The following is a 27137-nucleotide window of genomic DNA, read 5'->3' as shown; positions in this document are numbered from 1 at the left end:
TTGGCAGACAGACGGATTCAGCATCCCCCACTAACGGCGTGTCCACACATAACGGAATTGCTGCATCCGCTCAAACTTGCAGACAATCCGCTGCGGAAAAAGCGCACCATTTCCTGCATTTTTTTTACTGCAGAAAAACTGTGCGGATTTTGCTGTGTTTTTTTTCAAGTCTGTGAGACGGAGACATCGCCACTGAAAAACGCAGGAAATCAGTCCACTTTCCGTAGCAGGAATTGCCATGCTGCTGTACGAAAAATACGCACCACAAGTAAATTTCAGGACTGAAATTTTACACAGCGTATGGAAGACATTTGCTCATTCACACCCACTTTGCTGCTACTGTATTCTGCTGCGTATTTTCCGTCCAGAAAATAAGCAGCTATTCCGTTACGTGTGGCAAGCCCTAACACACATTGTTGCCATCTAACCTGCACTTGACAACCTGAGTAAAGGGTGGGGGAGGTTTTTATAGGATGCAGTTGATTGATGCCAGGTGAGACAGAGCTGCAGACAAAGTATATTTTGTTTCTTTCCTGTTATTTGATTATTTTCATGATGTGTATAAAGATTTTAAGCTCCTTCTTAATTTAAAAGGAGACAGGCAGCATGGTTTATCTGTAACATTTATGTTTTTGAAATGTAAACCCAAGTGTATGTCCCTTTAAGACTTTGTGATTCTGGGAACTAGAATGTTGTGTATTTAAGGGCCCCTGGGGACGATGCTAGTTGGGCTGCTTCAGTTCAGATTGTGTGATCTGAGTATTGGGGCACTACTTCATACTAAAGTAGCTGCAACTTAGCTCCTAGTTTCCCTGGTTTTTGTTTTTGTTTTATTTTTGGTTTGTGGTTTTGCTCAAAATAAATATGAGTATTGACCGCCAAAGTCTGAGTGAAAACTTTTTATGGCGGCAAAGACACCCACACCCCAAAACTGATATTAAAATACGGAAAAGGAACAAGTGCTCTGTTATCCACAGACACAGAATACAACAAAAGTGTACTCCTAAGAGAAAAGACAAGAGGCAGTGTCATTTTTTTTACACATATGTCAGATGCAAACAAGTGATAAAAACTGCACACGTCCGTAGTTTTTATTACGGATCCATAATCGCGGACAAAAAATACTGACACATTAATTTCTATTGGCCACGGACACCTTCCCATATATATTTATGGGTGTGTGTCCGGGCCGTAGAAATGAGCCCCAAAAAAATGGATGTCCTATTTTTCGCATGTATGGACCGTGCTTCTATACTTCTTACTGTGAGCACTGTCCGCAAATGAAGATGACACTCCGCAGCCTGTCCGTGGAGTATGTACTGACCGTAAATACTGCTGGAATGTGTGCATGGAGCCTTGGTATCAAAGAAATGAGACATACAGCTGTGCAGCTATGTAGATATGGCAAACATACTGTATTAAACATCTTGTAAAAGAGAAAGGGTCAGTTCACACGTTGAGCGAATACTGTGGATTTTCAGCAACGGGACTCGTTGCAGAAAATCTGCAGCAAATACAGTAGCAGCAAAGTGGATGCAATGTCCGTGGCTGCGGGCTGTCCGCTCCAACCTCCCCCTCGCAGCCGCAGCCACGAGTCGGCAAGCACTGGCCCCAGCCTCCTCCTCAGGAGACGCCAGCGCTCACATCCACTCACCTCAGTCGGATCACGTAGGGTGCGCGCGCACGCTCGTGCCCGCTCTTAAATGGGCAGCGCGCACACTGGACCTCGTTGATGAACTTTGACCTGTGAGTACCCTGGACTATAAGAGGGATCCAGCCCCCTAGTTCTATGTCTGAGCGTTGTTGTGTTCACTAGTTTGTCTATGTGATGGCCTCCTAGTGTGTTTCCTGTTCCAGTCCCTGTCCCTGTACCTATACCGGTTTTTCAGTTCCTGTTCCTAGCAAACCATACATCCCTGGTCTAGCACGTAGCTGTGCCAAAGTCGTGCTGTGCTGCATCCACGTCTGACCTGCTCCACCTCGCCTGACGTCCGCCTGCTACCTAGTCCCAGCCGAACCTGCCCTGCTGCTGTTTGAGCTGCCACAGGAACCTATAGACCTATAGACTCTCACTTGCTCCCTGTTGGCCAGCTGCCTTACCGCCAAGGCGGTACGGCCCAGTGGGTCCACAGACCCGTCGTGACAGTGGATGAGATAAAACTCATCCACACACTGCATATATACTAAGCGGAAAAAAACGCTCAGAAATTGACCTGCAGTGCGGAATTTTTTTCCGCAAAATGTCAATTGTATTTGCGTAAACGTTTCTTATTTGTTGCGGGTTTTCCCCATTGAATTCAATGGGCAGATAAATCCTGCAACTTATGACAGTTGAGTTTTTTGCCGTGGGTTCGCAGCGATTTTTGCCAGTGTGGACTGCCACCCGATACACTGCTCACTCTTAAACCATTCCCAACATTTGTCGTATGGATACATCATGGAATGCCAGTGCCATGGAATGCCAGTGCTTCCCGAGTCGGTGCCGCCATCCCCGGGTGTCAGCTGTATGTTGCAGCTGAAACTCTGCTGTAAAGGCGGGGACCGAAGTTAGCTTCGATCCCTGTCATTAACCTCTTAAATGCAGCGGTCAAAAGCGATCACTGCATTTAAGGTGCTTGCAGCTCATCGCCACCCCGGCAACTAAATTGCCTGGGATGCCGGTGGCTGCAAAGGCAACTGGAGGCCTAATACTGGCCTCCTGGTCTGTATAGTATGGAAGCCTTCCAGGCCCCACCCGGAGGCGGGGCCTAAAAGACTTTGGTAGCCAACGGCAAGATTGCCGTCTCTGGAGCTAAGCGGGCATCATCAGCGGTGGTTGTCAGCTGTATGTTGCAGCTGACAACCTCCTGTTATGCTATTAACCCCTTAGATGCAGCGATCGAACGCGAAAGGGCTGCCGACTGCTGCTATGGTGACAGGAAGCCTTACAATAGCCTCCTGCTCTGCCATTACGGAAGTCGATTAGGCCCCACCTGGAGGTGAAGCCTAATCGGCTTGCTGTCAGTGAACGACTGACAGATCTAATAAATTGCACTACATAGGTAGTGCAATGTACTAGAAAAAAAATCAGACGGTTGGACCTTCAAGTCCCCTAGTAGGACTAAAACAAAATGAAAAAAAAAAAAAGTCTAAAAATAAAAAGTTGAACATTTAATAAAAGTTTCAAGTAATAAAATAAAACACAATCGCCCTTTTTCCCTTATCAAGTCCTTTATTGTTGAAAAAAATAAATAAACCATACATATTTGGAATTGCCGCAACCGTAACGGCATGAACTATAAAAATATTATATTATTTATTCCACGTGGTGAACGGCGTAAAGAAAAACGTGACAAACCATGCCAGAATTTCTGTTTTTTGATCACTTTGCCCTACCAAAATTGAATAAAAAGTGATCAAAAAGTCACATGTATCCAAAAATGGTTCCTATAAAAACTAAAGCTCGTCTCACAACAAACAAGCCCTCCTACAGCTCCGTCGACAACATTTTATGGTAACAGTTATGGTTCTTTCATCATGGCGACAGAAAAAATACATTATTTTTAGAAAAGTAATTTTATTGTGCAAAAAGTTGTAAAACATAAAAAAGTGCTATAAATTAGGTATCACCGGAAACATACTCACTCGCAGAATAAAGTTAACATGTAATTTATAACGCATGGTGAATGCTGTATAAAAAACTTTTTTGGGGGTCAACTTGCCTTACACAAAATAGGATAAAAAGTGATCAAAAAGTCGCATGTACCTCAAAATTGTACCAATAATAACTACAGCTTGTCCCGCAAAAAAAAACAGCCCTCATATCACTACGTCCGCAGTTGTGTGGGCCCGAGTGGAACATTTTTTCTGTTTCAAGAGGCGACTTATCGGGCCCTAAAATTAGGGAACCAGGAAGAGGCGGGCCACAACATATCTGCTGGAAGCGAGTGTGCGCATATTATACCAGGGCAACACTTTCCCAGCAAAATTTCCCAAACTGCAATGGTGCCAAAAGGGGATAAGAAAGGACAGTTATCAGTGCGGCACTGGCCTGTGCATAAAGGATTGCTTCACAGCATAACACACACCTATGAATTATTTTTTATTTTTTTTACCCCATTATTATACCACCTGACTATGCCCCCGATGTATTCTGCCCAGCTTACATGTACCCCCGCCATTATAAATGAAAACACTAGCAATACTCAAACAAACCTGCTACCAAGCAAAATCCACGCTCCAAAAGCCAAATGATGCTCCCTCCCTTCTGAGCCCTACAGCGTGCCTAAACAGCAGTTTACATCCACATATATGGCCACGCCATACCTGGGAGAACCCTTTTAACAATTTTTGGGGTGTGTTTCTCCAGTGGCACAAGCTGCGCATGACATATTTGTCACTAAAATGCCAAATCTAGAGATAAATGTAAACATTTTCATTTTTACCTTGCACCATCCGCAGCAAATTAATTTATGGAAAAGACCTGTGGGTGAAAATGCCCACTACACCATGCAATACATGCTTTGAGGGGTGTAGTTTCCAAAATGGGGTCACTTCTCAGGGGTTTATTTTATTATTTCACATTAGAGCCTCTGCAATTGTGAACCAATACTTTGTAAGTCGACAAATTAGGCCTCAATTTCGCATGGTACTCTTTCACTCCTGAGCCTGGTCGAATGTTCAGGCAAAAGATTAGGGCCACATGTAGGGTGATTCTAAAACACAGCATAATAATTAGAGAGCTGTCTTGTTATGTTGGCACAAGCTGGGCACCACATATTGACATATCTATGGAAAAATTCCCATTTTCACTCTGCAACATCGAGTGCACACTAATTTCTGGAAAACACCTGCAGGTTAACATGTTCACTACACCCCTAAGTGAATACCTTGAGGGTGTAGTTTCCAAAATGTATTCACTTCTGTTGGATTTCCACTGTTTTGGTCCCACAGGGGCTTTGGAAATGCGACATAGTGCCCACAAACCAATACAACAAAATCTGTGCGCCAAATGGCGCTCCTTCCTTTCTGAGCCGTACTGTGTGCCCAAACAGCAGTTTATGACCACATATGGAGTATTGCCGTACTCGGAAGAAACTGCTTTACAAATGTTAGGGTGCTTTATCTCCCTTTATTTGTTGAGAAAATGAAAACATTTTTAGCAAAAAATCTGTGCTCCAAATGGCGCTCCTTCTCTTCTGAGTCTTGCCGTGTGCCCAAACAGCAGTTTATCACCACATATGGGGTATTTCCGTACTCCAGAGAAGTTGGGTTACAAATTTTATTCCTTGTGGACATTGTTGTTGTTTTTTTAGCTAAAACTATATCCTATTGGAAAAAATTTACATTTTTCATTTTCACGTAAAAAATCTAATAAAATCTATAAAACACTTGTGGGGTCAAAATGCTCACAACACCCCTAGATTAATTCCTTATGGGTGTAGTTTCCAAAATGGGGTCTTATTTGGGGTGTTTCCTTTGTGTTGGCATCACAAGACTTCTTCAAACCTGACATGGTGCCTAAAATATATTCTTATAAAAAGAAGGCCCCAAAATTCTCTAGGTGCTCCTTTGCTCCTGAGGCCTGTGTTTCAGTCCATTAGCACACTAGGGTCACATGTGGGATATTTCTAAAAACTGCAGAATCTGGTCAATAAATATTGAGTGCGTTTCCCTGGTAAAACCTTCTGTGTTACGGAGAAAAAATTATTAAATATCAATTTCTCCAAAAAATAAATAAATTGTAAATTACACCTCTACTTTGCTTTTATTCTTGTGAAATGCCTAAAGGGTTAAGAAACTTTCTGAATGCTGTTTTGAATACTTTGAGGGGTGTCGTTTTTAAAATGGGGGTGACTTATGGTGTTTTTTATTGTATAGGCCCCTCAAAGCCACTTCACAACTGAACTGGTCTCTGTAAAAATAGCCTTTTGAAATTTTCTTGAAAATGTAAGAAATTTCTGCTAAAGTTCTAAGCCTTGTAACATCCTAGAAAAACGATGCCAATCTAGAGTAAACATATGGGACATGTTAATTAGCAACTATATTGTGTGGTATTACTATCTGTCTTACAAGCAGATATAGATTAAAATTTAGAAAAATACAAATTTTTGCAATTTTTTGCTAAGTTTTGGTGTTTTTCCCAATTAAATACTGAATGTATAGACCAAATTTTACCACAAATTTAAAATACAATGTGTCACGCGAAAACATTCTCAGAATCGCTTGGATAGGTAAAAGCATTGGCCACAGCGGGAAAGGGTTAAAGACCTCCTGCCACTACAGACCCAACGATGGATGCAGTCTTTTACGATTCTTACCAGTCTTCTCCAGGCTCCTGACGTCCAGTCTCTATATGGTCAATCTTCCCGGCTAATCTCTCTCTGCTCCGGTCAGTGCTTATCTTGCAGTTTTAGACCCTCAGTCAGTCTCTTTGCCCTGGGAAACACGCTACATCCTTCTTGCATTCGCAACCCACCCACAGTCCCAACCAGTACAGCTGACGTCTGTCTCTCTCTGCTTCTCACTTGTCTGTAGCTTCACCTCTCTTAGGGCACTTTCAGACGTGGCGGAATGTTTCCGCTGCAAATGTTGGTGAAGATTTGGGGCAGTTACGCAACGAATCCGCACCAATATTTGCATATTTGACAAGTAATTCAGATGTTGCAGATATCACAGTGAACTTGCGTTTTTACATTGCAAAGGCTGAAATCTGCAGTGAAATTCCGCTTCTTCTCCGCAACGTCATGAGCAGGCGGCGGAGGGGAAATTCTGCACCGCAGCCTAATTTCCGCACAGTTATTTTCTGCAACGTCTGAACTAAGTTTCCTAAAAATGTATAGAAACAAATGAAAAAAACGTCTGCTGCAGAATTCCACTGCGGACTGTCCACAGCGGAATTCAACAGCAATTCTGCCACGTGTGAATGTGCCCTTAGCAGCTTGTCACCATCAGCATGTCACTGCTCTCTCCACCAGTACTGCAGCTTGTCACAGCTCCTCACTCACTCCTCCACAGACTTGTTATTTCCTGGGCCATAGCCCGCACTCTGAACACTGTTTGGTGGACTCCCTGCTGTTTCATACAAGCATTGCCCCCAGCGCTAAGCTTCGTCCGCAAAACAGTTCCCCGGGCCATGCATCCCGGCACGTACAATTTTGATAGAGCCATCAAGTCAACCATCTCTTGCCAGACCTGTAAGGGAACAGAGTGTATAAACATAACATCAGCACAATACTTCACACAGTGTAATATACACTGTCGTCGGACTGACCTATGCTCCTTCAATGCTTTTATCACAGTAACAAGACTGACCACAGACTAGACGCTATCAAGTGGGGGAAAAAAAAGACACAAACCTAGCAGATAACAGCGGACAACAGCACATCTTAAAGGTACAGTGCACTTATATACTTGCATACTATTTACAATACGACAGAGGTTCCAAGATACAATGAGGTATGTAAAGTAACATTTCTCTGTAACTTGGGGATTTATTTCCCCCACCTTACATAAGCACTTACAATTCAAAAGTGACCACACAATTACACATGTACCACTAGTAAACATGTCCTGCCTCCTGAGCTTTGTGGATGCACCACAATGCTCCCTGGCTACGCAAATTCCCCTGCAAGGAACCGTGTTTTAAGATGTCTATTGTGAAAGACTGCGAGCGTACTGATGGTGACTAGTAACTAGGAAATTTAAAGCCCGTTTCATTGATAATAAGATGTTTTTGGGGGAGCTGGATAAGCATAACAATAAAGAAATATTACTAGTTTGAAGTCTCCACGCTGTTTTGATTTATCCTTTGCTTGCAAGTCAGATTGAACTTTTCATTTGTGTTTGTTAGGCCCCATGCACACGAACGTAAAAATGGCCCGTAATTACGGGCCCATAAACTTCTATTGGCCACGGGTACCTTCCCGTTTGCTTACGGGAAGGTGCCCGGGCCGTTGAAAAATATGGAACATGTCCTATTTCAGGCCGTAATTACGTAACGGGCAGGCCCATAGAAGTCTATGGGGCTCCCGTAATTACGAATGGCTACGTGTGTGCACCAGTAATTACGGGAGCGTTGTGACGTCAGGGGACAGTCACTGTCCAGGATGCTGAAAGAGTTAACTGATCGGCAGTAACTCTTTCAGCACCCGGGACAGTGACTATCGCTGGCATTAATAGTATTAAAAGTTTAACTTACCCAGAACTCCCTGCTTCTTCATCGTTTCATCCCATGTGACCGCTGCAGCCAATCACAGGCTGCAGCGGTCACATGGACTGCCGCATCATCCAGGGAGGTCGGACTGGATGTCAAAAGAGGGACGCGTCACCAAGACAACGGCCGGGGTATGTATGAATTTATTTTACTTTCAATCGCTGCAGAAACTCTGCCCGAAAGGGCTGCCCCATCTCTCTATCCAACACTGATAGAGAGAAGGGGCTGCCGATTAGTGCATAGAAAACTTGTTTCGTAAATATGGGTGGAATACTGGTGACAACGGACCCTTACTTACGGGCACGGGTCCGTAAATACTGGTGCAATACGGGTCGAATACGTGTGACAAAGGACCAGTATTTACGCCAGTATTTACGGGAGGAAAAAAATATGTTCGTGTGCATGGGTTCTTAACGTGGAATAATCGAACAACTCATTGTTACAACTAAGAGATATAAATACCGTATATATAAATGTGAAGGTGTGGTGGAATCACATGGTTGCTTATTATCCTGAAGGCTGCTGTTCCACAATGACTTATTGATGTTGTGTGCTGTGATGTCGTGTGATGTGATCTTGTAGTAGATCGGACTGCAAAATGGCAATGCGATAAGTCCATCAGGATTTTATTTGATTGTGTATCGTGGTAATGTTTCTAGAATAAACTAATGTCCACCTTTGAACATCATTTTAGCGTCTATAAATGGATATAATCTACATAAAAAGTTGAGTAAAAACATTGTACTTGTACTGGCCATGATCCTGTATTCTTAACTCACAGTCTGCATTAAACCAGAGCAATGCTCACAGTTCTTCTGGTTGTCACTAGATACCGACAACAAGCTTGTTGACAGACACACCCTAGCAGCTTAGCTCAGCTCCTATGATGCAGTGAGAAAGATTGTTTTTCTTACATCATATTATGGTACAGTGCATGGTAAAGACGTCACTTCTTGAAATGCAAATCATTAGCACAAGTTCTAGACAGACATTGAGCAAGCAAAGAATGTTTGAAGAGTTCAATTCCTTTTAGGGTATGTTCACACGGCTTATTAACAGCCATTTTTTGGGCCGTTAATTCCCCCGAAAAATGGCTATAAATACAGAGGCTGAACGCCTCCAAACATCTGTCCATTGATTTCAATGGGAAAAACAGTGTTTTGTTCCCACAGGGCGTTTTTTTACTTGGTCGTTTGTAAAAAAAAAAAACGCTCTGTAAAAAAGAAGTGCATGTCACGTTTTTGGAGCTGTTTTTCATTGTCTCAATAGAAAAACAACTCCAAAATCGGCCGTAAAAACACATAAAAAAACGCTTGATAAAAAACGGCTGAAAATCAGAGGCTGTTTTCCCTTGAAAATAGCTCTGTATTTTACAGCCATTTTTAGTTTGCCGTGTGAACATACCCTTATGTAGGCTAAGTCTTTATGTAAACTGCAGGTGCACAATTATAGGGGGTGCAGCAGTTTTAGCCTTAGTGGGGGGCAAAAAAGTCCTTTATGCTGTTGGAGGCCAGTACTTTAAATGACATGTCATAGTTAGGGGGCACTGTTAGGGATTTTGCATTGGGGCTTTAGAGCTTTATGTTAGGCCTCTCTTAAACCGTATAATTGTGTCCACGTTGACCGTGGTACCATAAATGTGTGATAGATGCAAGTCCCAGCTCTGGGGCTAGCACCTATATAGACCCACTTTTTGACTGGTGCAGCAGGCATTGGCCACAGATTCCAGGCAGGGAGTAGTGGAGAGAGGGCCGCGTGACTCTCTATATTCAGTTCGGCAGGAATTACGGAAACAGCCAAGCGAGCGCTATGGATATGCCATAAATGGTCTAAGATGGTAATACCCCTTTAATGACTGGGTCTACATTATGCAGTCCCTGTAGTAAAAGCTACTGAGTAGTAAGCTTTATATAATTCCATAAAGTAACATTCGTTTCTGGTCTACTTTTCCTTTGAATATGTTTTCTTTCCTTCTTAGCGCCCTAAATGTGGGAATTGTAAAGCTTTTCTAGTTCCAGCTGTCCTGAGTCTTGCATATTCCTGAGCAGATAAAAAATGCATGCCCACAAATTAATGCTTTCAGTGCTGTGAATTATAGAATATTACAAGCAAAAGCATTAAATAATCTATGGCTGACTGTATGTCTAAAGAATTGTAATATGCGTGTTACTATAATGAATTATTATCCTTACCTCATTTCACTTCAAATCTTTCCCTTGCTGCACTTAATTCACAGTGATTTCTGTTTGTTACAAAGCACTTCCAGACATAAACCATTTATTCACAATCTGAATATGTATAAAAGGTTTCCAAAATCTGCTTTAGTGTTGCTGTTATGAACGCACAATGCCGTGGTGTTCAATCTTTATGAATTAAAATTTAGCGATAAGAAAAAAAGATTGTGCTTTTTTATTTAAATACGATTTTTTTATAGTACCCTTATAAAATAACCCCAACATGCTTGGTATTCCCATTACCGTAATAAAAAAAGACACATACAGTACTATAAATATCGATCAATCATATTTTATACTTATTTTAGGTGCATCAAATGAAAAATCACAAACAAAATCATGGCGGAATTATTTTTTTCTTTTTTTTCTTACCCAAACCAGAATTAAATAAAATAAAAATATTATTAAATAACCGCTAATGTATACTTCTCTTCTACTAGGGCTAAAGACCTTTAAATGGGGCCACATAATTCCATTACATGTATGCAGTGGTCCAAAAATATGGTACCCATAATATGCATACACATACACACAGTGGCGTAGCTATAGGGGTTGCAGCGGTCGCAATTGCGACTGGGCCCCCGAAACCAGGGGGGCCCGTGGCCGCCCACACCACATCAATAAAAAGGTACTATAGTAACTTGGGCCGCGGGCCCCTGTTACTATAGTAACTGACAGTACTTACCTTCCTGGTTCCGGAGCGCTACGGAGGTCCTGACGTCACAGCGCTGTGCACAGCGCATGACGTCACAACGCTATGCGCCGTGTACAACATCGTGATCCCGGATAGAGTCAGGACAGAACTTCCGCCGCGGTTGAAGAGGAGGGTAAGATTAATATCCCTGTCTGCTGAAGCTGATTGGCGGGGTCCGTCTCCTGGGAGCCGGACAATCAGATGTTTTGAAGGGGCGCAACACTCGTACGAGAGCTGCTTCCCCTTCATTCCGGTCACTTGCTCACACTGAATCCGTGTCGGCGATTCACAGTGTGAGCGAGTAAGGGAAATGAAGGGGAAGCAGCTCTCGTACGAGTGCTGCGGCCCCTTCAAAACAGCTGATTGGCTGGCTCCCTGGAGACGGACCCCGACTGTAAAGGATCTGCCAGGCACTACGTCTGTGGATACTCCCAGGATTAATCAATCGACACCTGAGGCCGGACCTCTTAGACTGACTCCGGCTCCCACCAATCAGGGTGGCAGGCTCAGGAGTGGGAGAGCCTATCGCGGCCTGGTCAGTCGGAGTTAGCTCCGCCCCCTGTCCATTTATACCTGCCGTTTTCTCTTTCTCATTGCTTGTGATTCTTCCTGGTTTCCTGGCCCTCCTATAGCCTTGCTCCAGCCTGCTACTGCCTTGCTTCAGCCTTGCTACAGCTTCCGCTTATCCTGCTTCGCTCTGACCCCGGCTTGCTTCCTGCTCCTTGCTCTGCGTTCGTATACTTCGTGACATCCTGATTCTGACTGGCTCGTGGACCACTCTGGTTTCCTCACGGTGTTCCGTGGGCTACTGCCCCTTCTCTTGCTTGTTACCTGTTTGTATTCCCTTGCACTTAGTCAGCGTAGGGACCGCCGCACAGTTGTACCCCGTCGCCTAGGGCGGGTCGTTGCAAGTAGGCAGGGACAGGGCGGTGGGTAGATTAGGGCTCACTTATCCCCTTCCCCTTCTTCCTGCCATAACACCGACACATCAGCTATTGATGGCCTATCCTGAGAATAGGCCATCAATGTTTAGGGACTGGACAACCCCTTTAAGCCTACGATGTAGCAGGCTTAGAGGGCCCATGAGACAGGATCACAGATTGTGTGATGCTGTCTGCTGGGCCCTGTATCTAAGCCAATCACATGGTAGGCTTAGATACATGGCCCATGTGTGATCCTGTCTGATGGGCCCTGTATATAAGCCTACCACACGGTAGATTTGAATACAGGGCCCCAGCACACAGTAATCTTATACTGTATAAGATTACTGTCTGCTGGACCCTGTATCTAAGCCTACCTTGTGGTAGGCTTAGATAGAGGGTCCTACAGACAGTATCACACATGGGCCCTGTATCTAAGCCTAACACATGTGTTACTAATAGTTTTTTGTGTGTTTTCTTACAGGTTCGGTCATTGGACTACGTCGGATTCCAGGACTACATCTATGACGGCTTTTTTTGTTATCAATAAAATGGTTAATGAGGGCTGTGTGTGTTTTTTTTTTTATTTCAATAAAATATTTTTTCTATGTCTTTGTGTTTTTTTTAAACTATATTACTACCGCCTTAGTAATGGCCGCCAGCTAATTGACAACGTCCATTGCTAAGGCGGGGCTTAGTGCTAGCCGGTGCAGAGGCTAACACTAACCCCCATTATTACCCCGGTACCCATCGCCACCAGGGGTTCTTGGAAGAGCCGGGTACGATCCAGTACCTGACCATCTGTAGTGATGGTCGGCCACAGGGGGCGGCCGCGGGCTGGTATTATCAGGCAGGGACAGGCCAGAAACAGTGGCCCTTCCCACCCTGGTGATGCTAGGCTGCTGCTTTATTGTATCTGGCTGGTTATAAAAAATGGGTGGTGACCCCACGTCATTTTAAAAAAAATAAAAAATTGGAAAGAACGATGTGGGGTCCCCCCAATTTTCATAACCAGCCAGTTTCAACACAGCAGCAGCAGGCAGCATTACCAGGGTGGGAAGGGTCACTGTTTTTGGCCTCCCCCAGCCTAATAATACCAGCCTGCGGCTGCCCCGGTTCCTGCCCATCACTGCAGATGGTCGGGTACTGGTTCGTACCCGGCTCTTCCCAGTACCCCTGTTGGCGGTGGGTACCGGGGTAATAATGGGGGTTAGTGTTTGCCTCTGCACCTGCTAACATTAAGCCCTGCCTTAGTAATGGAGGTTGTCAATCAGCCATCCGTCATTACTAAGACGGTAATAATAAAGTTTAAAAAAATACAAGCACTTAGAAAAAATATTTTATTGAAATAAAAAAACACAACCCCCATTAAAATTGTTATTGAGAATAAAAAAACGCTGTCATTTAAGTAGTCCTCATATCCGAAGTAGTCCAACAACCGAACTTGTAAAAAAACACAAACACACAAAAATAATTAGTAAAACATAAAGAAGCAAAATTATTATTCTTACCTTTCCTGGGTCCAGCGCTGGAGCCGCAATGTCAGCGAGCTGGGCCCTATATCTAATCCAATCATGTGAGATACTGTCTGCTGAGCCACTGTATCTAATCCTATCATATGTGATACTGCCTGCTGAGCTGTGTATCTAATCCTAATATGTGTGATACTGTCTGCTGGGCCTTATATCTAATCCAATCATGTGTGATACTGTCTGCTGAGCCACTGTGTCTAATCCTATCATGTGTGATACTGTCTGCTGAGCCAATGTATCTAATCCTATACATAGTTGATAGGGTCGTAGTGCTATAGATATGCTATGCCGTCTCCTATACACACACACATTTTCTTGGGGGAGACCCAGCGATGCAGCCATGAGAAGTTTGCAGGGGGAGGGGGTGCCCAATAAGAACTTTTGCATCGGGGCCCATGAGCCTTTATCTACGCCCCTGCATACACATCCAGCAATGACCAGAGCTGCCCTTGATTTCCAATAAATGCCAGTTATTGTAGGGTTTTGTCATTCTAAACAGCAATGTTAGTAGTTTGTTTCATATACTTGACATATTGTGCATTTATAGTCTTCTTACTAGTATTATCTAAAATAAACTAATGATACAATGCATATTGTGTGCTGAAAGTTCTTGGTAAAGCTCTGTCTTTAGATGAAGGTCGTACTTAGTGTATGTTAAGCTGACATTGTTCTGCAGAGCACATTGCTAAAGTTTGCGCTGCCAGCTATACAGGGAAGTACTAAATTATGACCAGGTTAAGTGGCCCCTCAGGGTCAGATTATATGATGCCAAACCAACTTCTAACATGCTTTATCACTATGAAATTGAAGAGAAAAAGAAGAACTTTATTGAGAATTTTAGGACAGCTATTTCCTTTTACTACTAGATTGAAGTGAAGCTCAATATTTATTATTACACTGGTTTATAAAACTACTGATATGTTTCCATAAACTCTTCACTGAATGGCTCTCATGTAAGGTACCCAATGGAATGCTATAATCGGAATACCTCTTGTATCTTTGTATCTATGTCTGTAACATAAATAAGGACAATGAAGACTAGAGGATACGTAAATGCTGTTGTATTAAAGTGTAAGTGCGGTTGGGTAAAAGTTAGGCTTCGTTCACATTTGCGTCGGGGTTCCGTTCATGGGTTGCTTCAGACATTTCTGTCAGGGGAACCCATGAACGGAAACCTCAAGGTTTCCGTTTTTTGGGCGGAATCAATAGCGTAGTCGACTACGCTATTGATTCCACCAAAAAAAAATAGAAACCTTAATACAAAAGTATTACCATTGAAATCAATGGAAATGCAAACAAAATGCTATGGATTCCGTTTGGTTTCCATTCATGGGTTCCCCTGACGGAAAGGTCTGACGGAACCCATGAACCCTGATGCAGATTTGAACGAAGTCTTACCCAGTTATTTTTTTTTCCCCTAGTGCCCGTAATCATGGCCAGCAATTGCGGGCCGTGCTCCCATACAAAGTATGGGAGCACGGGCCTTAAAAAACGAAAAGTAGGACATGCTCCATAATTCCCGGCACGGTTCTACGGCACGGACACCTATCTGTAGCGATACGGAAAGGTGTCAATAGAATTGGGTGGGTGCATAATTGCGTATTACAGTCCGCAATTACTGAGAATTTTTACCGTCGTGTGCATGGGGCCTCATTCTGTGATGTTTGAATTTTGCCAAATTAGAGCAATTACCTTTGAAGTATATTGAAGTATTTTCTGCATTCCCCAATTAGTGGCATCATACAATTGAAGACTCTTACATCCAATTTTTTATCTTGGCATAAGAACTATTATTTGCAATAGTTACTATCATTTCTATTTGTTTCAACTGTTTATATTGATGGTTGGTGACTTGTTTTATTAGATCAGCCATTTTTTTTCATGCACATTGTGTATTGATCATGCTGTCATGCAGCTTTATGCTGTAAGATCATTTATTAAAAGGTAATGTGTTTTATTGTATCAAAACAGTTGTTTGGTCACAATAAAAGTCAGGGACTAAATATGCACTTTGGGAAATTATGCATTATTGACTACAACAAGTTTTTTTTAAAACAATTAACTGTAAAAATAGTGTATTGAGTTAGTGACATTTCATAAGTATCATGCCTAACTCCACTAAGCGAGCACTGCCTTTGTTTGCAAAGGCATTTAAGGTCGCCATGCTACTTGTGTTATTGTGCTAGCTGTTATGATAACTGAATACACAAACATGAGCATTAGTACCAGGACTTCTTTAAAGTGATTAATTCCTACATTACTGACGCAATGGCTAATGAAGGATCAGAGCAGTCATCCATCGTCCTATTGTTTTTATTTTTAACAGCAGCACTACCAAGGACATTTAAACAATTACACAATTCAGTTTTCATACAAGATCAATTAAGTTGCAGAGGAACATTATAAATACATTTTATTTTCAGGGACCTGGCCAATTTTTCCGAAACCATTAAAAAAAATGGTGGACGTTTAAATAAAACTTTAATTTTATGCCATTTCAGTGTTGTTATCTTAGGTAATAAGATGAAGGAACTGCACAAAAAAAATTGCTGCAAATAGCGCTCCTTGAAAAGGAAGAAGAGGAAAATGTGTTTAGTATTCAAAAGGGTTTTTCATGACTTTTACATTGATGACCTAGTCTTAGAATAGGGCATCTATTTTTGATTGGTGGGGGTCAAATTTCTGATAAGCCTGGCGAACAGCATAATGAAGTAGTAAATGGTATTAAGCTCCAGTACCAAGCAGTACGGCTGAGACCATGTGCCTGTGTAAACAATTAACGGACCATGGCGCTTGCTGGTGCACTGCTGGCCCTCTATTGTGCTGATTGTTTGGAGATGGGTCTCCTGATCAAACATTGATGGTCTATCCTAGGATAAGCCTTCAATGCTTAAGTCATGGAAAACCACTTTAAGTCAATGTCTTACTCTGGAATGAGTGCTAGAACATTGGTAACCTGTTAACCAGAGATACCTATCTGTGGACTGAACTGTTTTAACCTTGAAGCATTGGCTGAGAGTAAAGATGTGAATAGTTATGTAAGTTTCTGTCAATACACCCTCACTAGATTATGCAGTGAATATCGACATTTTAACACAATTTTATTTTTATGCAAAAAATTATCTGACGGTTAGTTTCACAAATACATATTTATAACGGTTAGCACTCTTTTTTTTTTTATGATACAGAGCTCTAAATCCCCTGATTACCTTAAAACAGCCATAATCTAAAAGGATAATATTCTATCTGTCTTCAGTCACCACTAGGGGGAGCTTAGGAGCTGACTGTATCAGTATTTATTATTGATTAATGGAAGCTGTTTACAGTACGTTTCCCATAGTGGCAGTACAAAGATGGACATTAACTTTTAGGCAATGATCCTTAGGAAAATATGTAAATAGCATATCCGTGGGAAACAAATGCAAGTACATTTCCTAAACCATGACTAATATTCTGTAGTTTTCTACCGAAAACCAAGAAAACCACCCATAAAGTGCTATAAACCTGCCAACCCTAGAAATCAATCTTTTAGTATAGAAGTAGCCTCAAAACATAACTAGAACATTACTCAAACAACTGCAAAGGGAAAACTATGGATGCAGAGTTCATGTGATCATGTGGTCGCTACTTCTAGGATGCCGAGGGGAAGAGATGTACTGCAGCTGCAACTATTTACATGCATCCTCACCCCCACAGTAATATTTCAGATTGGGACAATGGTGAATAAAGAAGATATGCTATCAGTAAATGACCCTTCTATTTGTTTACATTGACATTTTTTAGAAATATGTTATTTATTCCTGTTGCTTATATAGTGCCAACAAATTCTGTAGCGCTGTACAGAGATTGTCGCCATCCACTGCCCCAATGGGGCTCATAATCAATGCTCACTATCTCAAACAAACACACACTAGGGCCAATTTCATAGGAAGTCTTTGGAGTGTGGGAAGGAATCCACGCAAATACGGAGAGGGAATACAAACTCCATGCGGCCCACTGACCAACCACTTTAAACGCATACCATTGGATAACTCAAACGATATGTTCAGATAGAAGTAAATTCAGCCGAACGAGCTAACATATATATATATATATATATATATATATATATATATATATTACACAGTACTGATTTAATAGTATTTATCTGCGCCTTTCCTATAAGTTAGATTTATTTATTTGTTCTTGAGCTTTCTTTCTTTGGTGATATTTGTTAGCTGTATTTAGATTTATGAATATATAATTGTATTCATACTTGCATTAGTAATATAAAGCAACAATAACCAGTTTATGTATCTGTTCGTATGACTTGTGGCAATGCACTGATGACTTGATCTAGTTTTTGCAGTCTGAGAGTACACATAAATAAATAACCCGTCTGTAGGGTATTAAAAGTAAATGTACCCTTCACACATCCCTGTTTATTATGCCTAGGTGGCTACTATAACATTGACTTTAAATGTGTATTTATGTTTTAAATAAGTAGAGAACAAAGATTGCTAAAATCTATCTTCATATAATTAGAACATTCTGTCTCATGGTTAGAAAAAACTGCAGCGTCTCTTTATCGAACAAAGTTATGTAGAACATCCAGGGGATAAGCAAAACCACTCCATATTGTTTATGCTCATTGAGGAAGTTGAGGGGGAGGGGGGTTTACTTAATAATTAGCTTTCTTGCTAAACTTGACCTTGAGATAGTAGACTAATGCACCTTGAGAGGCCTGGTGGCTGCATAAATAGAAAGAAAATTTCATTATTCAGAAGTGGACAAAGGATTATCTGTTATTCCATTCACACACAGTGTAAGCGGGTAAAATACAATCTACCTTAATCTAAAGACTCGACTAAGGACAATGTTATATATTATGTCAGGTAATTGTGTAAAAAAATAACAACATCTTTTTATCATCAGAAATACTCCATTTACATGCAGAGTGATACAATAATAAGCCGCAGGGCTGTAGGTAATATTTTATACATCCGATTTCTTGTAAAGCTCCATCATATTCTGGAGAGCTGTACATAGACTATAACAGTGGCATAACTATAGGGGTCGCAGCGGTCGCAATTGCAACCGGGCCCCGAAGCCAGAGGGGCCTGCGGCTCCCCGCATTACATAAATGAAAAGTTACTATAGTAACTGGGGCTTATGTAATAAACTACACGGGCCCCCGTTACTCTAGTAACTGACAGTACTTACATTCTTCCTTCCGAAGCGCAGCGGCGGTCCTGACGTCACAACGCTATGCGCTGCACACAGCATCCCGACCCTAGATGGAGTCAGGACCTCCGCTGCTGCTGAAGAGGAGAGTAAGATTAATATTACTGCCTGGAACTGATGGGTCAAGGTCCGACTCCCGGGACCCCCGCCAATCAGCTTTTTTGAATGGGGTGCAGAGCTCGTACGAGTGCTACTTCCCCTTCATTTCGGTCACTTTCTCACACCGAATCGCCGACACAGACGTGTCAGCGATTCACAGTGTGAGCAAGTAAGGAAAATGAAGGGGAAGCAGCGCTCGTACGAGCGCTGCACCCCCTTCAAAACAGCTCATTGGCGGGGGTCCCGGGAGTCGGACCCCGACCCTTCCCCCATTTTTATAACCAGCCAGATACAACATAGCAGCAGCACACTAGCATTACCAGAGTGGGAAGGGTCACTGTTTTTGGCCTTTCCCAGCCTAATGATACAAGCCTGCAGCCGCGCCAGTACCCGACCATCACTACAGATGGTTGGGTACTGGATCGTATCCGACGCTTCCCGGTACCCCTGCTGGCGGTGGGTACCAGGGTAATAATGGGGGTTAGTGATAGCCTCTTCATGTCTAACATTAAGCCTCGCCTTAGTAATGGACGTTGTCAATCAGCCAGCAGCTATTACTAAGCTGGTAGTAACAAAGTTTAGAAAAATACAAAAACATAGAAAAAATATTTTATTGAAATAAAAATCCCACACACAACCCTCGTTATCCATTTTATTTCGAATAAAAAAAAAGTTGTCATGGAAGTAGTACTCGAATCCGACGTAGTCGAACAACCGAACCTGTAAAAAAAACACAAACACACAAAAATAATTAGTAACACATAAAAAAGCGAAACAATAATTATTCTTACCTTTCCTGGGTCCAGCGCTGGAGCGACAATGTCAGCGAGCTGGGCCCCATATTCAAACCTATCATGTGTGATACTGTCTCCTGAGCCGCTGTATCTAACCATATCCATTGCTATAGGGTCATAGTGCTATAGATATGCTGTCTCATATATATATATATATATATACATACACACACACATATACATACACACATTTTTTTGGGGGGGTATATATATTGGGGCTATTTCCCCTGACGTTTCAAGTCCTTAGTGACGCCCCTGGCTGCTAGTGCTGCATCGTTGGGTCACTTAGAAGACCCAGCGATGCAGCTGAAAGCTGTGGGCCGTCGGCCATGAGAAGTTTTGGGAGGGGGCCCCAAGAAAAATCTTTGCATTGGGGCCCATGGGCCTTTAGCTACGACCCTGGATTGTAATCAATCACATTAGTCTGTATTCATTTCACAACTACACAGTCATAGAGTCATAGAGAAGCAGTTAACTTATCAGGATTTTTTGGGGGATTTTAGAGAAAACTGTATTAACACCTTCCTAACCGCCCACTGTCTTTTGACGTCAGGCGGTGCGGGTGCTTAGTCTACAGAGACGTCTTTTGGCGTCGCTGCAGATGAAGCTGATGAGCGCTCGTGTGAGCGCTCATCCTCTAAGCAGGAGCTGTAACTAACAGCTCCTGATCCTAGAGCAGCCTCCTAAACACAGCAGCAGAAGCAGATGGCTCCTATCCGGGGGATAGGTCATCAGTTGTCCGGTCGTGGACAACCCCTTTAACGGCTATGTAAACCTTTGAAAATGTTTTGCTTTCGTTTTCAGTGTGTTTGGTGCACCTTTCCAATTACTTTTTTTAATTATTTTTTTTTTAGATACAGCTGTTTTGCATCCTGTATACTGAGCAGCTGTATCTAGCGGGACTGACAGGTTTAGTGTCAGCGGGCCCTGCGTGTCTCTGATGCGATAACAGTTGGATCCTGCGTGTCAGACACATGCAGGAGCCGCTGTCCCTGAACCCTTCAGTGTACACAATACCTCTCTGTATACAGGATACAAAGAAGCTGGATCTCAACAAGTAAAAATAATTTTTAATAAAAAGACATTTATTGAGCTCATGCTTTTAAACATTATTATCATGAAAAATGAAGTGTGGGAATTTGGTATTTTGTTAAGTAGAATTATCCATCATAAAACACACACACACACACACACACACACACACACGCGCACACACACACACACACACACACACACACACACACACACACACACACACACACACACCTATATCTGTACATTTTCTTATACCTAACACTAATTTATTCCAAATCTTTGTTCCAGCAAGGATATTATATTCATTTCGGCAGGGAAGTGGATAGCCAGCTTTTTATGCTTACATGTTTCAGCACCATGGACAAGGACAGAGGAAGCTGTAACTTGTGACTAGGTCAGGACGCTTACTATGTAGAATCTCAGTACAGATTGCAGATAACATCATTAGACTTTTTATAACATGTTCTGTGGAAATAATGAGATTTCATCCTCTATAAAACAAAATATTTTTGTCTATTGTGTAGAAAGTCATTAAGCTGAAATGTAAAAGGGAATTCTGACCATTGACTTTTACTGCATGGTGTTTCTGTAGAATATGTTATAAATGTCTGTTAAGTGGGGTTCCCACCTCTAGGACCCCTACCAGATGGGAGAACAAACCAGTGTTGTGCCAAGCAAAATGGCTGACTGTGGCCAAAAAAGTGAGGAGAAGAAGAAGAAGAGAGCAAGGACAGGAATGCAAACTGTGTCTAGGAGAGTTACTGAAACACTGGAGTCACTGCTATTGTTAGAAGTGTTGAAAGAGACTTTCCAGACTTTAAAGATATAAATTGTTAGCTGTTTATGTTATAAGAATAATAGATGTACAAATACTTACTAGCAATAAGTGAATTTCCCAAAATTAATTTTCAGTCCAATTAGTTTCGGCCTGAAAAAAGTTGCTGCAAACTGAGAGTGCCCGATTGCCCTGAAAACTTGTATTGGACTTTCCGATGTCTTCTAGGAATGTATCCAACCCCTTCCAAGCTCTAAACGTCAAGCCAGCATGTAATGTGAAAGTAACAGCAGCATATATGTGTAAATGGGGAGATAACCACAGTTAATTTTTGGAAGGCTGCCTGCAAGACATTTTGGTGAAGCCTGTCCAAGGGCAAATCATCCTTTTTCTAATCTGTAAAATGGCGACTGGTGCTCGCCGGCAGCCACCATTTTGCACAATTAATTCGCCACAAACCCTAAAAGTTTCAAAATTCGGTGAATCCGAATCTTTTATGAATTTTGGACTGAATTCGAATTGTGTAGAATAAATTTGCGCATCGCTAATACTCACCTCTTAAACCCCCCACCGCTTCAGTGCCACCGGTTCCATAGTCCACTGCTGGTCTAGGTTTACCTTTCTCCAGCAATTATGTGTCGCATTGACGCCTGGCCGATGCAGCCAATAACTGTCCGCAACAGTCACATGCAGTACATACTGACAGTATGCCTTGTCATCACTGCAGTGATATAAGCAGAGATCGCTGGGGGAGCCTCAGGGGATTTAAGAGGTGAGTATATGTATATCTATTATTTTAACACATAAGGAGTTGCCATTTTTTAAGCCTGGGAAACTTTAACATTTTTATAAAAAATAAACCTCATGTATTAAAACAGTTAATATGTAGCTATGTTATAACACTGATGACGATGCTGATTATTTATTGATAGATAACAAAGTTAAATAAAAAGTACTTATAACCAACCTATTGGTATAATACAGATGCCATATGATCCTGTCCATGACTAATGCTGGCAAATTGCAGATGTTTATAATATTTATTTTCTATATTCCCGTCTGTCCTTATACATCATGTAGTAGATTTGACATGCTATGAATAACACAGCTGGATATTGTATTTCTCACATCTGATCATGCGATCATGCACATGTAGAAAAAGCGATTGTCATCTTCTCTAGTCTTATGAAAACAGCTGATGAAGGTTACTAGTGAATTAGAGCGAGGGACAGGCCTCCCATTGTTGCTGTCAGATGTTTCTGAATACATTTTCTTTATGTTTTAAACTGTTGTGTGTATTTCGAGATATAAGTATTATCATTTTTCATTTTAGAACAAGTAACTGACTAAAGATCGATTCACATTGACGTTTGGAGCTCCGTTAATGGTTTCCATCAATTTTGACGGCAAGAATAGCTCAGCAAGCATCGCTATTCATGCTGTCAAAATGATGGAAACCTCAAAGGAACCCCCAAAGGAACCCAATTGGGTTTGTGGTTCGCTATTCGTATCCATAATATGACGAATTTGTAAGAGTGTAATGGCTTTTATTATTAACCAAAGCCATGATGCCAATGTGAATAGAGCCTTCTATAGGGTTAATATTATGTTTCATTTCGTAGTTGTACAAATCTTGCCTTAAAGTTAGGTCAAGTTGTATTAAAGAGTCTCTGCACCTGAGAATAAATATTCTAAAAACGATTCAGTCATCCCAAAACCACTCCCCAAGTAAAGTCCTGAGGATGTAATAGCAGCTGCTCTTAAAACAGAATTTAAGGTCAGTTTGTACGTCACATTTACTAAAATATGAATCAGTTTTTTACACCAGATACCAACAGCCCTGACAAAAATAGGGGGTTTAAGCTCATCAATTCCTATACATCGACATACAGATGTGTCCTTCCTTACCTCTCCTCATATCTCAACATATCCTGAAATGTGTGGCGCGAGATGACCAGCCTTGAAAAAAAAAACATGATACTCTGTCACGAGATGTTTATGCTAAATATGTCTATGTGTGGCCACCCAGTGGTTGTGATTTGAATTACCGCCTGTCAAGGGTTTTTCTAGCATGTCGCGATATTGTATTAAATTGACTTCAAGAGAAATTGGAATCCTTAACCAATTTTAAGAAAAGGTAAAGGTGGACATATCTGTATCTATGAACATACTGTATGTTTGGCAGGATTTTTCACTCATAGGCCTTATTCACACTGCGCTCAAAAAAATGACATGTAAACGTGTAAAGAACACTAGCGTTTTTGGAAAGCACTCTTTAAAATACAGTCATTTTTGACAAGTTTTTGTCATGTTCTTTGACGTGTTTTATGCACATTTTGGTGCGTAATTAATGTCTTTTTCACACCACGTGCATTGTAGTGCATACTCCGCGGTTTTTTACGCGTGCGTGTTTAAAAAAAATGTGTTGCGTAAAAAAGGAAGTGTGAGGTAAATTCATGGCGCATAAAACACGTCGAAAACGTGCATTATTCCCACTGTCAATAGGAGACCTAATTGCGCGCCAAAAAGACACAGAACATGCAGCAATAAATTCAACAAAAACGCTTCAAAAATGCCTGTATTTTAAAAAGCGCTTTACATGTTTTTTAGCGTCATGAGAACAAGGCCTAGGACTGCCATTGACTATGGGAATTAGGCGCGCTCTCGGCGTGTTCTATGCGCATTTTACACGTGTTTTACTCACCAAGAATTGACCCGGCATGAACAAGGCCTAATAGAGATTGCATGTTTAATAGGATGCTGCTTTAGGGTCAATACATTTAAGACAAAAGTGTACAATTGAGACTATTAATATATGACCTCTATAACGTTCATAGTGGTTGTCAACTGCCTTCCCCCACATAAGGACCAGCCCAGTATATGACAACTTTACATTTTGAGATATGGCCATGGGCACGGAGCCTTATATTGCATATGTCCAAACAAAGGGGTATACTGTAGAGCTGCAATATCTATACGCATTGCTAAATATAGTGACATCATATTTTGTTACATAACTAAAAACAATCATATCAATTCTCAACATATGACACAATGATAATGTTCATTTAGCAATAAACATTTGCTATGAGATTGAAAGTAACCCATAATGAAATAAAGGAGTAAAGAATATAGGCCAAATAATCAAGACTAGAAGCAAAATACAGGAACATTCCTTGAAATCCAGTATCAATGGGATCTAATAGTTGTTGGTTCATCAGATTATCGGAATTATCAAACCATTATAGGACAGTAGACCACATGAAAGCGAAGAAAACCTTCAAGAAGACCAGGAGCCAAAAATACTATATTAACACAAAATAACACAAATGTCCTGTAAAAGAGACAAGTGCCAGATTATAAAACTTTCTGGTTACTGTTACTGGACTAAAGTAATTTTTCTGTGTTTTGTTGGTACTAGAATAGCGATATCTAAATAAAAGTTAAGTATCATGTTGATTTAAAGTCCAAACCCCAGCATAAAGCATTGACTATAGCATTGACACAGGCAATGCTTCACCTGCATAAAAAGTCTAATATTGTAGCGCAAACAGTATTATTCTGTAGAAACTCTGATACCAGAATCATTATTATGAACAAACTCATCCTGTTCTTTATTAAATGGTCTTATCTGAATGATGGGACTACTTAGTAGCTTTACTCAACCAAATCTCCAGTGATCAAACTGACAAAGCCCGACAATATTTTGCGATTATGTAGACACTTCTCTTCACTACGATCTGAGTTTGCCATTTTTGTAGATAAAAAGAAATAAGGATTATTCCTAATACACAAAGATCCCTTGATGTTGACAGGAAGTCTACAAATAAAACAGATACCATAATTTCCTCAATTACTAGCTTTGTGATAATGACAGCATCCATTGGTAATAACACAGTGTCTGTAATGCCATAAATACTAGTTAGAGACAGATGTTTGCATTAATGTGTTGTTGCAGACTAGAACACCTGTCACATGTAATATAATAAATTCTATACTTAATACAAGCCGATTATTTAGAGCAATTAAAAATACAAAGATCTAATCCTTTCATATTAAGAAAGACAAGAGGCACAATATTTCCACAATGGACGATAATGTTGCGAAGAGTCCACCCAAAACTTTGCTTTGGGGCTTTCCCTGCCCAGTGTACACCCCCAGTCTTCCTGCTTTCTCAAACTCCTGAATGTCAAATTTGCTTAGATATGGAGTGATATGGGAGCAAGAATGTACCATTGCATGAATAGGCAGATATGCTATTCAGGGCTTTAAGAAAGCTGGGTGAGAACTGCTGTAAGAGCTGTAATTATTGTCACACAGCAGCCGTATTGGTTGTCTTTTTTGAATTAGCTTCTCAGAAACGGTGCGTAAAACTGTGAAATTGTTAGCATGTTCATCTAGAACAAACTGCAAAGTTTCTGAGAAGCCAGTACAAAGGTGACAAAGGTGACAACCAATATGGCTGCACTTCATGTTGTCACTTTTGCAAAAATGGCTGCTGTTAAAAAAACGAAAAAAAAAAGAAAAAAAAGCCAGTATCTCTGTAAGTAAATAAATCATAAATACCAACTACTCTAACCTGAGGCGTAACATGAAGCGCCTGGACCACAATGCAAAATCTGGAGCCCCTTCACCTACCATGTGGAATTAATAATACTGTGTCTCCTTATGTGTCGTAGAGCCCTTTGAGCCCCCCAGGCACCAGAGCCCGACTCCAACTTCTAATTTACCTCATGGTCAATGTTACATTTGTGCTCTTTTAGCGTTTTGTGTATAATCTAAATTAACTGCTCCTTCTTTTGGTGTTATAGTTTATTATTTATTACTGCTATGGTGCTTTGCTTATTGGGAAATATCCATATTTTAGAGTCGTATTTGCCACATATAAGAAAATGGAGGCTGAAGTTCAGACAAAGTTCCAGCATTTCATCCTCCAGTGCCTTATATATGGCAAATAAATCAAGTATATTCTTCTGGTGAAAGATGCTATAAATAAAAAAGAAATGCAGCTTCCTCCTTGAAACGCTCTTTCTTTTTTCATGGCAGGTGGGGAAGTCACAAAGCCTAAATTTGCTCAGTACTTTCGTGGCAGCATTGCCGGACTGACCTTGCGTCCTGGAAAGATAGAAAGTCACAAAGTGATCTCTTGCTTGCAGGCTTGTAAAGAAGGACTGGATATCAATTCACTGGACGACCTCGGACAAGGTGTAAAGGTAAAGAAAGAACTGGAAATTCAAAATTGGAATAAAAAAAAGGAACTACTACAGTTACTGAACGGACTACCTAACTAAAACAAATGCAAGAAATCTTAACTATATAATGTTTCATATCGGTGTCTTGTACAGTATGTGTCAGCAGCCTCAGCGGTTTGGACACAGAGTTTGTATTAAAGAACTTTACACTTTCCATGCCCCTATAAAATGTTATTATCAGAATCACTCCCGTTACATTCAGGAGCCTTGCGCTACAGAATATTGGTACAGTTCTCAGCAGCCTACATCCTCTCGGAGCTTTGCAGACACAGAATGACATAATCTACAGTACTGTAGGAGGTTGTGACATCCAGGGGTGTAATTATAGGAAGGCTAAAATTGCAGTCCCACGCGGCCCTGTAGCCTGTACCCTGTAGGGGTACTA

General features: G+C 41.3%; 1 protein-coding gene across 3 annotated transcripts in view; it reads left to right on the top strand.

The window, feature by feature from the left end:
- The window catches only part of CLSTN2 (calsyntenin 2), an 828679-nt gene that overhangs the window by 766998 nt on the left and 34544 nt on the right, over positions 1-27137 (top strand). For all 3 annotated transcript variants that reach the window (XM_075861435.1, XM_075861434.1, XM_075861436.1), the window contains exon 10: positions 26547-26713. In XM_075861435.1, the coding sequence (XP_075717550.1) occupies positions 26547-26713 (167 nt within the window). The remainder of the gene's footprint in view (positions 1-26546; positions 26714-27137) is intronic.

Source organism: Rhinoderma darwinii, chromosome 4, assembly GCF_050947455.1.
Source record: "Rhinoderma darwinii isolate aRhiDar2 chromosome 4, aRhiDar2.hap1, whole genome shotgun sequence".
NCBI lineage: Eukaryota > Metazoa > Chordata > Amphibia > Anura > Rhinodermatidae > Rhinoderma > Rhinoderma darwinii.
Note: the sequence above shows the minus strand (reverse complement) of the source record. Positions and strands in the feature narration are given on the sequence as shown.